The following is a 14,559-nucleotide window of genomic DNA, read 5'->3' as shown; positions in this document are numbered from 1 at the left end:
GAAGAAAAAGAACGGTGGATGATATATAGTATTTTGTTATTGTTATATTTTCCTTCCTCAAATTTTTGTAATGTGAAGAGGCTAAAGTCTGTTTTATATGTTTATAAAGAAACAGAAACCAGTGGATGATATATTGGTTTTGCTTTTGTTATATTTTTTTTCTTCCTTTTTGTTTCTTAAGTCAGCTTTATATTTTTCTTGATAATACAACCGAGAAACAATTCACGCCTTGAATACGTTTTCCTAGCTTTTACCATGTATATCCAATATATATCCGTACATCACTGATTAAAAAAAAACCCGTCTAGTCTTAGAGGTGACTTTACGGTCTCCAGAATATTCTTTATTCTATTCGTTTTTAACTAATCTATGCTGCTCCTACTAAACCGATGTCAAAAATATAAATATAATGATAACATAACTGAAACATACGAGAATATTCTCTTTATAGATTTATATGTATTTCTTTTATTTTGATAGCAAAAAGAATATAAAGAAAAAGCATGCGGGTCGTCTTTCTCTTGAATATTTCTTTTCGCATTGATCCTGACAATTAGCTTTTATAAGATCCCTTCTTGAAACACATCCATCTTGGAATCGTGCCTCGTCTTGAAGATGCTATACTATTATTGGCGCCACACGAACAGCGGTTGGATCCATCCAGACAGTCTATCAGAAACCTTGGATCAACGGGATAAATGGCTCCTCCATAACTACATGTACCTAGGATATGATTATAAAGTAAATATATATAAGGCATGAATAAATCATATTTAGGCATAAGGATCAAATATCCTGAAAGTCGTTTGATAAACGGCTCCTCCATAACTACATGTACCTATATGATATAATTATGAAATGGATTATCAATAAGGTACTATCATCTAATGATTGAATCGTGATATTTTGTCATAAGAATCAAATAACATAAAAGGCATTTATAAGAACAGTTTTTTTCACAAAGCAAAGAGAAAATTGAAGCATTATTCTATAAACAAGTTCATCGTATTTATGTATAAATAAAAAATTGTGTGACCTCATTCAGATAAAGAAAATTGTGTGGCCTTATTCAGATAAAGAAAATTGTGTGGCCTTATTCAGATAAAGAAAATCGTGTGGCCTTATTCAGATAAAGAAAATTGTGTGGCCTTATTCAGATAAAGAAAATCGTGTGGCCTTATTCAGATAAAGAAAACTGTGTGGCCTTATTCAGATAAAAAAAATTGTGTGGCCTTATTCAGATAAAGAAAATCGTGTGGCTTTATTCAGATAAAGAAAATTGTGTGGCCTTATTCAGATAAAAAAAATTGTGTGGCCTTATTCAGATAAAGAAAATCGTGTGGCCTTATTCAGATAAATTTTTTTTTTCATTAATTGCATACTTGACATGTGAATTATCTACTACGTCACAAGCGTCTTTTTACACAATTATTCCAGACTATTAATCAATACAATAAAGCACAGCTTATTGACACATACCAATAAAGCTAATCTTCCCTGTTTGAATCGTATTACACTAGCCATATTGGAGTCCTGTATAGCTTGCTCTTCGGTGTGCGACTAGGCTACATGTTGAAGGCCATACTTTCACCTATAATGATTTGCTTTGATCATTTGTGACTTGAATTGAGAGTAGCATTGGCACTCATACCAAATCTTCTTATATCTATTAGAACTTATAACTAAAAGCGAACAGTTATTACATTTTTAACTCACCTTTACAGTAGGAACATCCACCTGTTTCAGGAACTATTGGTTGTTCACACTCAGTGGCGGGACAATCGAATTCCTTACAATACACAGCATCGTCTTCTGTTAAACAAAACCTGTCACCATTTGGAAGCTCAGTTTTGGTTTCCCATACGGCATACTTAATACAGTCGCCATATTTTTCACTCCCTGAATAGATGCAAATTTATTATCATCTAAGAGAATATAAGTCTAAAAAGTACAGTATCTGCATAAAAATTCTATACAAGACACAATAATTTAGATTGTTTAGTGTGTTCGTTCTTCACACAGGATTACAATTACAGTTTGAAGCTTAATATAATAAAACTGAAACTTGGTCAGAGAGTGTCACTTGGCTTAAATTCACACAATCTGCCTTGTAGTTATTTTGTCAAAGATATAAGCGTTTTATGATTAAAAACTCAAAAATAGTTATTCAAGACTACTAATGTTTATAGAACAAATAAACGTAAAAATTTTCAATTTCATTATAATCAAAGCAATAGCCATACAAGTTCAAAATACAGTCGAAATTCATGAAAATGTTTTTTTTTACATGGTAAACTACAACAAATTATTCGTTGGCATGAACACAATTAATTGTTAATGACATTGCTACCTGCAATCACTTCGGAAGTGCATTAGCTGGTATTCAAAAATAATCAGACATGGATTGTATGGGGAGTTGTCACATTGGCACTCGTACCACACCTTCTTATATCTATGTAATTGATATTTGCTCGTTTACAATTTTGAGCACTGGTACTATGTATTGAAACTTTTTTTTATATATACAATGCCATAACAATGTGCTCTCTCTGCATCGATTTTCATAAGCGTTATTCTATATACGCATTATTGTTATTACACCGATCGAGGGCAACAGATGAATCATGTTCAAATGCAAGATCCAATTCGTGAACTTCAGCAGTGTTATTTAGGGAATCTAGCGGGTTATTCAGTGTGCACCAGAATGGTTTTCTAATTTTCATATACCATTTTATTTGTACATGACAGTTCAATAAAGTCTCTCTAACATATTGAAGTGTAATTAAAATCTTGATGGATTGTGTATCCCAGACAGTAGAATTTTAAAGTTCTAATGAATCAATTCTTCTACAGTTTCAAAACTAATGAAGGTTTTTGACGCAACAGTATTGTTACAACCGTTTTCAGTTCATTTAAGTTGAAAGAGTTACAGGATCGCTATTTAAATAAGTAAGTGCAATATGATGCAGTAATTGGAAAAAGCTTTATACAATGACTTATTTTTTCGATTTTTGCTTACACAGGGGAATCTGAGATAATCGTTATTTCTTAATTTAATTATGGTAGGAAGTTTTGTTAATGAAGATTTGAAAAAAAGAATAATATCTTTTTAACTCTTTGTTCATATATATATCTTTATTCTCACAAACCAAATTACAAAGGTATAGAGATAAGAATATATTAAAAACCACCATTGTGGTACTGTGGCAAATTGTTCTTCTCGAGTGCTGGAAGTACACATGTCGTGGATTCAATCAAAAGTCGTGTGGTGAAACAAAATTGCATCTACTATTGACATACGTGATCAGCTTTTAGAATGTAATTCATATTGATATTTTCCAATCCACAAACCAACATGTAACTTTGTTTGCCCATTGAAATGAAAGAAGATTAGGCAGAGGTGTAATCGACAAGTATATTATTACAGATAACTTCTAGGTCACTAGCCCTTTGAGAAGATTAACATACTGCTACGTATCATATTATTTTTGCATTTATTCTTTTGTACAACAACCAGGTCGTTATTTTTCTCGTTCGAATTGTTTTACATCTGTCACTGCAGAGCCTTTGATGAAGGCTTTATAGTTTGCTGTGCGGTATGGGTTATGCTAATTGATAAAGGTCGTACAGTGACCTACAGTTGTTCACCATTACTGGACATCACAAAGGTTGCCGTAAAAATTAAAAGTCATTATAGAAAATATTTAACGGCACTTTGAAAAAGTTCAAGAGGCGCAGATTATCTGGTCAAGCGGATCAGATTACAGATCAGGTCTGTTGGTCTCTAGTGTAAAGATGTCAGATTGGCAATCATACCGCTTCTAAAATTCGTATTTCTTTATTCCAAATACTCATAACAAAAAGGCAAAGTATAGATACATTTTGATCAAGTGTGTGAATAAAAAAGATAAACCCAATTTTTTACGATCATTTTTTTTCCCTGAGTCTGGGGTACATTTATAGTTTGATAAAGCAAGTACCTATACACCTTATCGCTATTTGTCCGCCATTACTGGATATCACACAGGTTCCCGTAAAACTTTGACGTCACAATACAAAATATCTGACGCCACAATGGAAAAGTGATTGTTGTATGCGTCAAAAGTTCAAGCGGCCGGGTCAGCCGGGATTAGCGATAAGGCGTATTTATACCTCAGGATATAACGATGTTTGTCAAGTTGGCTTTTAACAGGAACCACCACAAAAGAAAAGGCTACAAGCAAATCCGATCGTATAGTACCTTCGAAACTGCTTAAAAGACCTACAGAAAGTCTTTCTTGTCACCCCTATTATCCACCCAACCCCGAGGGCCTGAATAGCTATCGTTCATTTCTGTATTCTTTTTTTTTAAAGAAATTTTCATTTTTTAAAAGATTTTTTGCCCATTATTTTTAATTCTTTATACACTATCACCCCGGTATTCTATAATCTTTATGTATTTCGTCCATTTAACTGTATTCTTTATAGTTTAGCTCCAATCATTCTCTAGAAAGTTTTACTACTTTTATATATTTTTCATTTTTTGGCCTAATTTCTGTAACATTAATCCGTTATTCTGTATTCTGTTGACCTCATTCAGACCCTTCTTCCTTATTGCAAATAATAAAAATTAAAATAACGAATAAATCTAAAACAAAATATGTAAAAACAACATATTTACCGAAAGATCTTCCTACGAAACTGAACATGTATACCACAATCAGAACATACAGACGTAATACCATCCTTGGAAACATCTCGAACTTATTTTCTGAAATAAATACCGTAACAAGACCTTATAAACTACATTATTTCATTTGTAATAGAACGAATTATCTTTTATAAGGTTCATCACTGAATGTCAAACTACAGGGCTAGTCTTTCGTTACAAAGGTCGAATGATCAACAACTCAATTTAAATATAATGACATTTTGTCATTACAAAAAACCTATTTAACATTAAAAAATCAAACTGACAACATATCCGTGAGTAGCATAGCATGGTAATAAATTACTTCATGAAAGTACATAGAGGCAGATATTAAAAGGTCTCAAATACTGCCATACTGAAATTGACTTAAGCTTGTGAAATTCAAACGGTACGTCTTGGGGAATAAATTAGATGACATTCATATAATTATTTATTGAGGTACTACTGAAATGTTATACAATGTCATACAAATCTTACATAAGGTAAGCAATAGCTAAAAACATAAACGGTACCATTTTTCTGTACCAACGGCGCATATATGATGAATACGAATATTCCACGAGAATCGAAAAGTTCAAGGTACGAAATGTTTAGGGTACGGAATAGATTTTTCAAATTAACGAAAATGACTTATTCATAACGTCATAAACATTAGACATGTAGATAAAGACAATAGTCATGCTCTCGTACAATGCCGAATAAACAGAATAAAACAGATTATACAAACAAACCAAACAGAAATATTTTAGTTTTACTTCAAACTTCTAAAAATTATGAAATTTGTATTTATCGTTGAAAATACGAAACTCATTGAGTGAATAACAACAATATGGTATATAGTTACCCTTAATATCATGATAAAAAAAAATCTATGAGGCAAAGATGACCTTGATTGATGTTGTTTAACACCATTTTAAGAACTTTTGGCTAAATGATTATCGTGGATGCAAGTGCCCGAAGAGAACCACTGCTCTTCGACAGTATACTACCAAAAGAGGGACGAAAGATACCAAAGGGACAGTCAAACTCATAAATCTAAAACAAACTGACAACGCCATGGCTAAAAATGAAAAAGACAAACAGAAAAACAATAGTACACACGACACAACATAGAAAACTAAAGAATAAACAACACGAACCCCATCAAAAACTAGGGTTGATCTCAGGTGCTCCGGAAGGGTAAGCAGATCCTGCTACCAATTCTATCCCTAGTAAACAGATCATTTTCATATTACTGACTTTTGACTCCGGGTTCTACAATTGTTAGGCAGGTTACCTACAATAGGCAATACTCGAGTGAATCCGCTACTCTCCTTCTATGAAGTACGGATTCGGCCGAGTTGTGACGAATGAGGTAACCTACTCTGTGGTAGGACATTCTGGTACTCGGTCAATTACGAGCAACCAAAAGAAGTGAAATCAAATATATGTCGGTGCAATTTAGAGGGGGCGGGGGTAGAATTTACCGTTTTCCGATGATTTAGTCATGTGTAGAAAGTATCTAAACAGTTAACTTTCCCTGAAAATTGTAACGATTCAAATCTTGGAAGTTACTTTTTTACGTTGCTCTTGCTTGACCGAGAACTAAGATATTCTACCACACAGAGAAGGTAACCTGTCGAAAAAATATAAATTCCGGAGTCAAATGTCGGTAATATGAAAACGGAATTATGACGTTGATGTTATTCAAATTGTTAGAACTTGTTGAAAGCACAAGTAGTGTTATTGGTAACGGTTAGAAATCAACTTACCTACTCAGTACAACTTGAACGTAAATGAGCACAACCCTTGCGTCCGTCACATGTTAAATAGTAGTAAAAATACTAACGTAGATTCAGCTGTTAATGAGCCAGGGGAAGTACTTTTAATTACCGATGTCCGGAGTATTGTAACCGCATCAACTAACGTTCTAAATTTTTCAAAGTTCATTAACATAACTGAACAATGTAAAATTAAAACTGACCTTTCGACATCTATATGTCGTTTGACATTTACATTCCTCTGGCCGTAATCCGAGTGTTATGATGATAAATTGATGATGAAATTGTTCGCTTTTGTTATTCATCAAACTTTTATAATTATAACTATGACAAGTTTTAGCTTTCTAAAATGCTTTGGAGTGTTTCGCTGTATTATACTTTTTAAAAGTAAGAAGTGGTTGCTTACACATTGGGAAACAGTTATTTACATCCTCTGTGCATATACTCATCTCATATGTTTTGTAGTTTAAGCCCGCCATTTGTTATTTTTTACGCAATATTCAGTTACATTTGAATATCCTCATAAATGTTTCCTACACCGCCATTTTACTAAATTGTCATGGTGGTGGATGGGATCTTGGATACATTTTGTCCGTCACTATTATCTAGATCTTTTCCTTTCTGTGATATGTTCCGCATTGTAGCCAATTGCATGTTTTCCATATCTTTAGGAAACCAGTGAGAATACCTTTTGATATCGTATGAAAGTTATAGCTCGCACCGTGATGCATTCGAAGCAACAATTACAGAATATTCCTCGGGTACTATATGGAACTCCTTCTGGTCCAGTGTTATCGTTTCGAGATGGCGTGAATACCGTATGAAACTAATAGCATTTGGTATTCTGCATGGGGTTAGGATTTTGAAAATCAGTATGGTGGTAAAAACTGAAAAATAACTATGCCGAAGATTTGATGAAAATGCCCTGCCAAAAGAATAAGTAATAGTCGGACTTACAATAGATGAACATTAATTGTTAATTGTCAATCTTTTTTACCTATGTTTTGTTATTATTTGAATTTATTTATTTTCTTCGCTTTGATGAGACATATGTTCAAGTGCATTAAAAAACACCCCACATTGTCATTTCTGTTGATTTAATTTATATTAGTTATAATAATGTAAAGCAACTTTTCCTATTGCTATAATAATTTTAAGATAATCCAGGTTATCTCCCCTTTTCTGATTACTGATTTGTCTAAAAAGTGTTCTTTTCACAATAAATTAAATTCGATTTGACTTCTGATTAGCTGATATTATAACTATCATTGAATTTCTACATTCTGAACGACTAACATGAAAACGCTTCAATTTGGATTTCATTTGTCAGTCTCTTTTCTTTCAATTTAATTTTCCATGTTCAAATAATGAAGACATACCTGTTAAATTTAAGGTAGCACTCCACAGTTAGGTGTGTAGTTTCGCATTTTGGCCCCTGTGGATTTTTCAAATATGAGAGCTAGTGTGCAATAAAATTCATTTTTGGATAGCTGAGTATTAAAATAGCCTTTGTATTGGGTTTATATGAACATCAAGAGTATGTAATGTATGTAATATAGGCTGTTTTCTGTATGACAGTCCGTATTTGCAAGTCCCTACCATACATTGGTCCGGCAATTATTGTAATGTTTTTTTCCAACTTTTTATCGCACGAACTTTGTGATTGGATTTTACGAAAAAATGAGGCGAAAGACACCCATTTTTTATTTGATCATTAGGAAGATTTATGAAAACAGTTTCTAAAAAGGTATTACTCAAAGGCATTGAAATTCTAGTTTGATCCAAATTTTGGGGGGATATGTGACATGTCCACCCCCCTTTTTGCAATATTTTATGGTAAATAAATGCAGAATGTTGCCATGGATACACATAAAAGGAATTTATTTTCACTCTTTTAACTTTTGAAAATCAAATCTATGGAATATACTGATTACATACATATGCACATGTACAACACAAACAGTTAGGTTAATGTATTAGAAATCCAGGAATAGGAGATGATAAAACATTTTGTGGCTCATTTTTAATTTTATTTTCTAACTGTGGAGTGCTACCTAAGGCTTCAATTTAACAAACCCTTTTGATTGTTATGCCCGTCAACGCTAGGCGAAAGGGCATCGTCAGTTTATAATTGTCAGTCTGTCCGTATAATTGATTTACTTTAGTTTGTGTAAAACAAATATGAACCCTATACAACAATGCTTATTCCACCAAACACCAACCACAGATCAAATACGAATTTGGTTGGCGTCACTTTCACCGTTCTCTTATTTTCTATTACTACTCACAACATCAACTATATGAGGGGAGATTCTCAAACCTCTTTCCAAACTTAGTTTATTTTGGCACCTTCTGCAGGAACGAAAAAAACTGGATAGCAAAATCTAATAAAGTTTATAATTTTTCTAAAACATAAAATGCATTTAAAATTTATATATCTAGTTCCTGCCATCCTTAAAACTTTGCAGGTGCATAGGTTTGTCTAATTTGTGGTGTAAATACGGCCATATTAGCCAAAAGGTTATGATGAACCTTAATACAGAGATTTTTGTTGTAAAATTTTAAACATAGATTACTCACTTGTTTTGCTATGATGTGCTAGCGTTTATTATTTACAAAAAGTTCTAAACAACCTTTCAATTCTCCAAAAACATTTCGTGCTAAGTCACTAAAGTCGAGCGCACCCTGAAAGGTGTACTTGATTTGGTCCATATATTTATAGTTGTTTTAACCAATAACTAAATTAATAAACTTGTTTTAAGAAAATCAATGCTAGCACTGCATGCAATAATCCCCTATCTATCAGTCACGGAATTGCCAAACATGAGAGTATAAGGGGAAAGGATGTTGATTTTCTATAAAAGTTACATGTCATATGTTTAGCATTGAATCGACACAAGGGTACATAATCCTTAACTCTTGTTGGTTGATTGCTTGATACACAGTGGCAAATATTTCATTCATTCATTTTTAGTGCAAATATAACGATAGAAATAGTTAATTTTGTTCAGTTAAATTCATTGTTTACAAAGTAAATTAAATAACTATATTAATGATTTTCTATAAAATCTCCACCCCCTTTTATGATCCATAACGTTAAATCTGAGATTTGTAAAAATCGAGAGGGAGTCTACATCCATGGATATAAACAATTCACCAAAGTTTTATGGAATTGTGAAAGCAGGTTGTAGTTAATGTACGACATATTGACGACAGACAAACGGTCAGACAACGATATACTTTAATTCGTCCCGTCTAAAACACATGTAGTATAGTTATTGTACGACATGTTGACGACAGACAGACGGTCGGACAACGGTATACCACAATTCGTCCTGTCTAAACACAGCTAGGCGTTTAAAAATAGATAAAGCTGAAATCTTGAATCAATATTTTTTTTAAGTTTGTCTGATATTTGGTTGAGAGTTAAAAAGTACTACTTTCTATGTAACTGTAAATCTGGCCGCGGTAAAGTAATTGCAGAAAACCTAAAAAAAAAAAAAAAGAATTGTGTAATTAATAAATTGACTTAATACACTGATCCCTGTTATTTAGGGGGTGAACATGGAATGAATCCCACTTGCCTCCCCCTTTCTATTTTTTTTTGTGAAGCATATGTTATCCTTCTTTACTTCCATCGTCACCTGGTTCCCGCCCCACTCTAAATTCCCTCCAAACTAACTCCGACTCATTTCCAGGCTTCGATTCAAGCATCGTGTCCACCGGCCTAGTGGCATTTTTGAGGGTAGGCGATTTCGGGGGTTGGAGACGACCAATGCATTTAAATGGAACATATGGTTGTAACGATTGTCTCATTATATACAGACTGTCGTCTAATCGATGGTGAAGCGGTATATATTTCATAATTTTAATAAATCAAATTATATGTATATTGAACTGGGGAGAAAGATATTGCGACTGATATTTGAAACCTTTTCATCATTATTTAAAGCATGTTTTTAATATAGAATTAATCATTAAATATAAATACCATGATGGAGAGCTTAGTCGGTTCTCGAATTTAGACGTGTAATGTGTGCAAATCGTCTGCATCGGTCAAAGGAAAATTTCGAAAATGTTTACAGAATTGGAGAGAAAACCAACTGCGACTTGATGGAGAGCTAAGTCGATTCTCGAATTGAGGGGTGTGCTGTGTGCGAAGCGTCTGCATCGGTCAAAGGAACATTTCGGAAATGTTTACAGAACTGGAGAGAAAACCTATAGCTACTGATATTAAAAACCTTCCCATCATCATTTAAACCTTATTCTTAATATAAACATCCCTTTGGTAGAAATAATGATTAAATATAAATACATTGACGGAGAGCTTAGTCGATTCTCAAACTGAGGGGTGTAATGTGTACGAATCGTCTGCATCATGTAACGGAAAATTTATGAGGGGGATAGGACCTTTTTTTTTTTTTTGAATTTCGGGACCTCGGGATTTCGTGTTTTTAAGCTGGGGATTTTGTTTTTGTAGCCCTGGATTTCGGGATAAGGACCCCACCTATCCTCCCTCATTTATGAAAAAGTAATGAACGAAAAACAAATATTGCAACCACTGAATAAAAGGCTCCTGCTTTGGGACAAACACGTTTTTAGTGTTTGTGAACGCAAAGCACATGGATAAATTCTTCTTTCTTCCCCTAACATGCAAATGGGACAGTCCATACCTGTATTGAGGAGCATATAAACGGATAAGTTCGGCACCTTTTACCGTGCTATGTATGATGCCGACATGCAAATATCTAGGCTATATCCGCATTTATTTCGTCATCATGTAGCGTCATTTATTGTCATGTTATGACGTCAAAACAATTTGTACGAAGCCTTTAAAAAAAAAAAGACATTTCTCGCGAAAAATTATTGGCTCTCTATTAAAAATCTCAGAATAACAAGATTAGAATAACAGGGAATTTTGGTTTGTATTTATATCTGTATGACATAAACTCCGTTTTAATTCTGATGAACTATATATTTTTTTAAGATATTATTACATATATTTGGTTAGAAGGCGGGCTTATTTCAATATCTCTTGCTGGTTGTTTTTGTTTGTTTTGTAGATTGTTACCTTTTGGGCATTTTGCTCCCGTCTGCTTTAGCAAATAACAAGATATTGAATAAAAGAGTTTGATAGCAATGTTAATTTTTTAACTCTATTCAATTTTAAAAGATAGTATCAATTAAAGTTCTGGGTTTATCCGTCTTTGGATTAATAATAGTTTAATCACATAAAAGAAGAGATACAATTTAAAATGAAAAAAAACCCCAAAGAATACAGAAAGATAGAGTAAGACCACCATTCCTTACACTTTATATCTCAATTCTTTTGAAAAGCCAGCTAAAAATTGAGAACGAAATTGCGTCTTCCATTATGACTTTGTTTCGTAAACTACGGAAGCGTATTAGGGACATAGTAAACATAAAATTGGCAGCGAACTTTTTTTTTCAAAGTCGATATTTTGACATTTCAAATCTCGAAATTTTTACTATAACTTAAAATTTTGACTTTTTAAAGTTAAAATTTTGATTTTTGAAATTTCGAAATTTCGATTTTTTATAAGTATTTTAAAACTTTGATGTTAGTATTTAAACACAGTTATTACAATTTTAGAAGGAGTACCCATGGACACAAGTTATTAAGGCGTCATCCACACATTTTGGCAATTTATATTCAGAATTTGGTTTTGTTTTTGTTTTTTTTGTTTTTTCCAATTTGGTTTTGTTCTTAAATTAAGATATGGATAAACATTTAATATTGAAGAGGTTCATTCATGTCGGAATAACTTGGTTGTCTTGATACACATATCTGAAGTCCATACTTAGATATGTATTTGCACTTAAAGCACATTCAATTTATTCTTTCAAGAAACAAGATTTTCTATCTACCATTACCTCTTTAAAATGGTTTAGTTTATTAAAATATGCTTATCAAGTTTATGATTTATATGGTTCTCCGCTTGCTGATATAAATGACTGTGAATATGATAATCGCAAACGTATAAATACTGAGGAAAATATTTGAGTTTTTAAAAAGTCGAAATTTTGAGTTTAAAAGAAGCCAAAATTTCGAGTTAAGAAAAAGTCGAAATTTCGATTTAATTAAAAGTAGAAATTTTAAGATTTGAAATGTCAAAATTTCGACTTTGGAAAAAAACCTCACTGCCAATTTTATTTTTACTATGTCCCTAACACGCTTCCTTAGTAAACCTCTGTGCCATTGATATTTTTAACGACCGAATCAAGTCATCGTGGCATCCGTTAAACCATAAAATTGTCATTAGAATATGATCTATTAGCTGCAGATTGTCTAAGTTTGATGTTGATCAACGTTTTTTTTTCTGGATAGAGAGCCTTTTCTTGAAATAATGTATGCAAAAAATAAGATTTAATGTATAGAACACGTTGAAGCTTATTGATAATTTTATCGCATGGTGCAATGAAAACAATAACCGCTTGAGAATTTCGATATTATACAAATTTCTAGAATGTACGAAAGCCTTTTAGGGCCATGTTGATTTACTACATTCTTCATGTGGAGAGTTCTCTTATTGGTATTCTTATCACATCTTCCTACTTTATATAGATTTACTTATGCTTATCAACCAAAACAAGTTTAACACACACACGTGCACTCGAGTGTAGATTTAATAGAGAGGGAGATACAATCAAAGTTCGATAACCAACAATTAATTCTTCAATTTGTAAAAGTTATTGAATAATTCATGAATTAACCATGACAAGAAAATACTGACAAATTAAAACATACATGATACAGGTTGAGATGACAGACAATACCGTTGCCACACGATTGATGGATTGATATACAGTCAAAATTTCGAGTTTCAAAAAAGACAAAATTTCGACTTTTTAAAAAGTCGAAGTTTTAAGATTTTAAAAAATCAAAATTTCAAGATTAGAAAAGTTAAAATTTCGATTTAAAGTAGAAATTTTGAGATTTGAATGTCAAAATTTCGACTTTGGAAAAAAAACCTCACTGCCAATTTTATTTTTACTATGTCTCTAACAATTAATTTTTCAATTTGTAAAAGTTATTGAATAATTTATGAAACCATGACAAGAAAATACTGACAAATTAAAACATACATGATACAGGTTGAGATGACAGACAATACCGTTGCCACACGATTGATGGATTGAGTTTAGCTTTTTGATGTTCAGTGGCAAGTATATCATGTAAATTAGAATGATAATATATATTGATGTAATAAGAATGTTAAGAACTTAACTGACATGAACATTTTATCATGCTTTTTTAAAGAAGCAGCGCACTCGAAAAAAATGTCGAATTACCCGCACACAATATTACGACTCGAAGGTAAATTACAACGCAGACGAACTTTTGCCAACAAAAAAAAAGACTCACAGATAAACAACTGTCTACAAAACAAAGTAAATAAACTTCAGATTAAGCAGACCTAAACCTAATTCAAAACTGCATAAGATAAACTATGGGGCTCTTGTTGAGTAAGCAGACTCAACACTTTTAGTGTGACATGTCGTTTTGACCTTTAAAACAAGTGAAAAGTTGATTGTAAGTCACATTTATTGAGGTAAGGAGTGACTTAACTTAACAAAATATATATATTGTGCCTTCAAATCGGTTGTGTCTAAGGCTTTTTGTATTACCACGTTCAATCCGCCATTTTCTACATCAGAAAATGTCTGTACCAAGGCAGGAATATGACAGTTGCTATCTATTTGTTTGATGCGATAATGATTGACCTTTTGATTTTGAAATTGGTTCGGTGACTTTTTGTCTATGAATTTTCACCGGAATTGGGTATTTTTCTTTAAATTACTTTTGAATGTCCCTTTGGTATATGTTGCCTCTCTTTCTGTTAGGAAGACAATACAATGTCATGTCAGTGAACTGCTAGTAGTCTGTTGTTGTTTATGTATTATTGTCATTTTGTTTATTTTCTTTGGTTACATCTTCTGACATTAGACTCGGACTTCTCTTGAACTGAATTTTAATGTGCGTATTGTTATACGTTGACTTTTCTGCATTGGCTAGAGGTATTAGGGGAGGGTTGAGATCTCATAAACATGTTTAACCCCGCCGCATTTTTGCGCCTGTCCCAAGTC

At 32.7% G+C, this 14,559-nt stretch overlaps 1 protein-coding gene across 1 annotated transcript; it reads right to left on the bottom strand.

The window, feature by feature from the left end:
• Positions 1-429: 429 nt before the first annotated feature.
• Positions 430-4,783, bottom strand: LOC139528115 (uncharacterized). The gene is made up of 3 exons (XM_071323944.1): positions 4,661-4,783; positions 1,717-1,899; positions 430-723 (listed from the first exon to the last, which is right to left on the bottom strand). Exons 1-3 carry the CDS (start codon positions 4,734-4,736, stop codon positions 554-556), a joined length of 429 nt encoding a protein of 142 aa, XP_071180045.1. The 5' UTR covers positions 4,737-4,783; the 3' UTR covers positions 430-553.
• Positions 4,784-14,559: the final 9,776 nt, after the last annotated feature.

Source organism: Mytilus edulis, chromosome 6 (assembly GCF_963676685.1).
Source record: "Mytilus edulis chromosome 6, xbMytEdul2.2, whole genome shotgun sequence".
Taxonomy (NCBI): Eukaryota; Metazoa; Mollusca; class Bivalvia; order Mytilida; family Mytilidae; genus Mytilus; species Mytilus edulis.
Note: the sequence above shows the minus strand (reverse complement) of the source record. Positions and strands in the feature narration are given on the sequence as shown.

Coding starts and splice junctions, on each gene's coding strand:
- LOC139528115 (XM_071323944.1), bottom strand. CDS start 4,736: ATGTTTCCAAGGATGGTATTACGTCTGTATGTTCTGATTGTGGTATAC. Junction 1,900..4,660: donor TTTCGTAGGAAGATCTTTCG/GTAAATATGTTG, acceptor GCATCTATTCAG/GGAGTGAAAAATATGGCGAC. Junction 724..1,716: donor TGGATGTTCCTACTGTAAAG/GTGAGTTAAAAA, acceptor ATCATATCCTAG/GTACATGTAGTTATGGAGGA.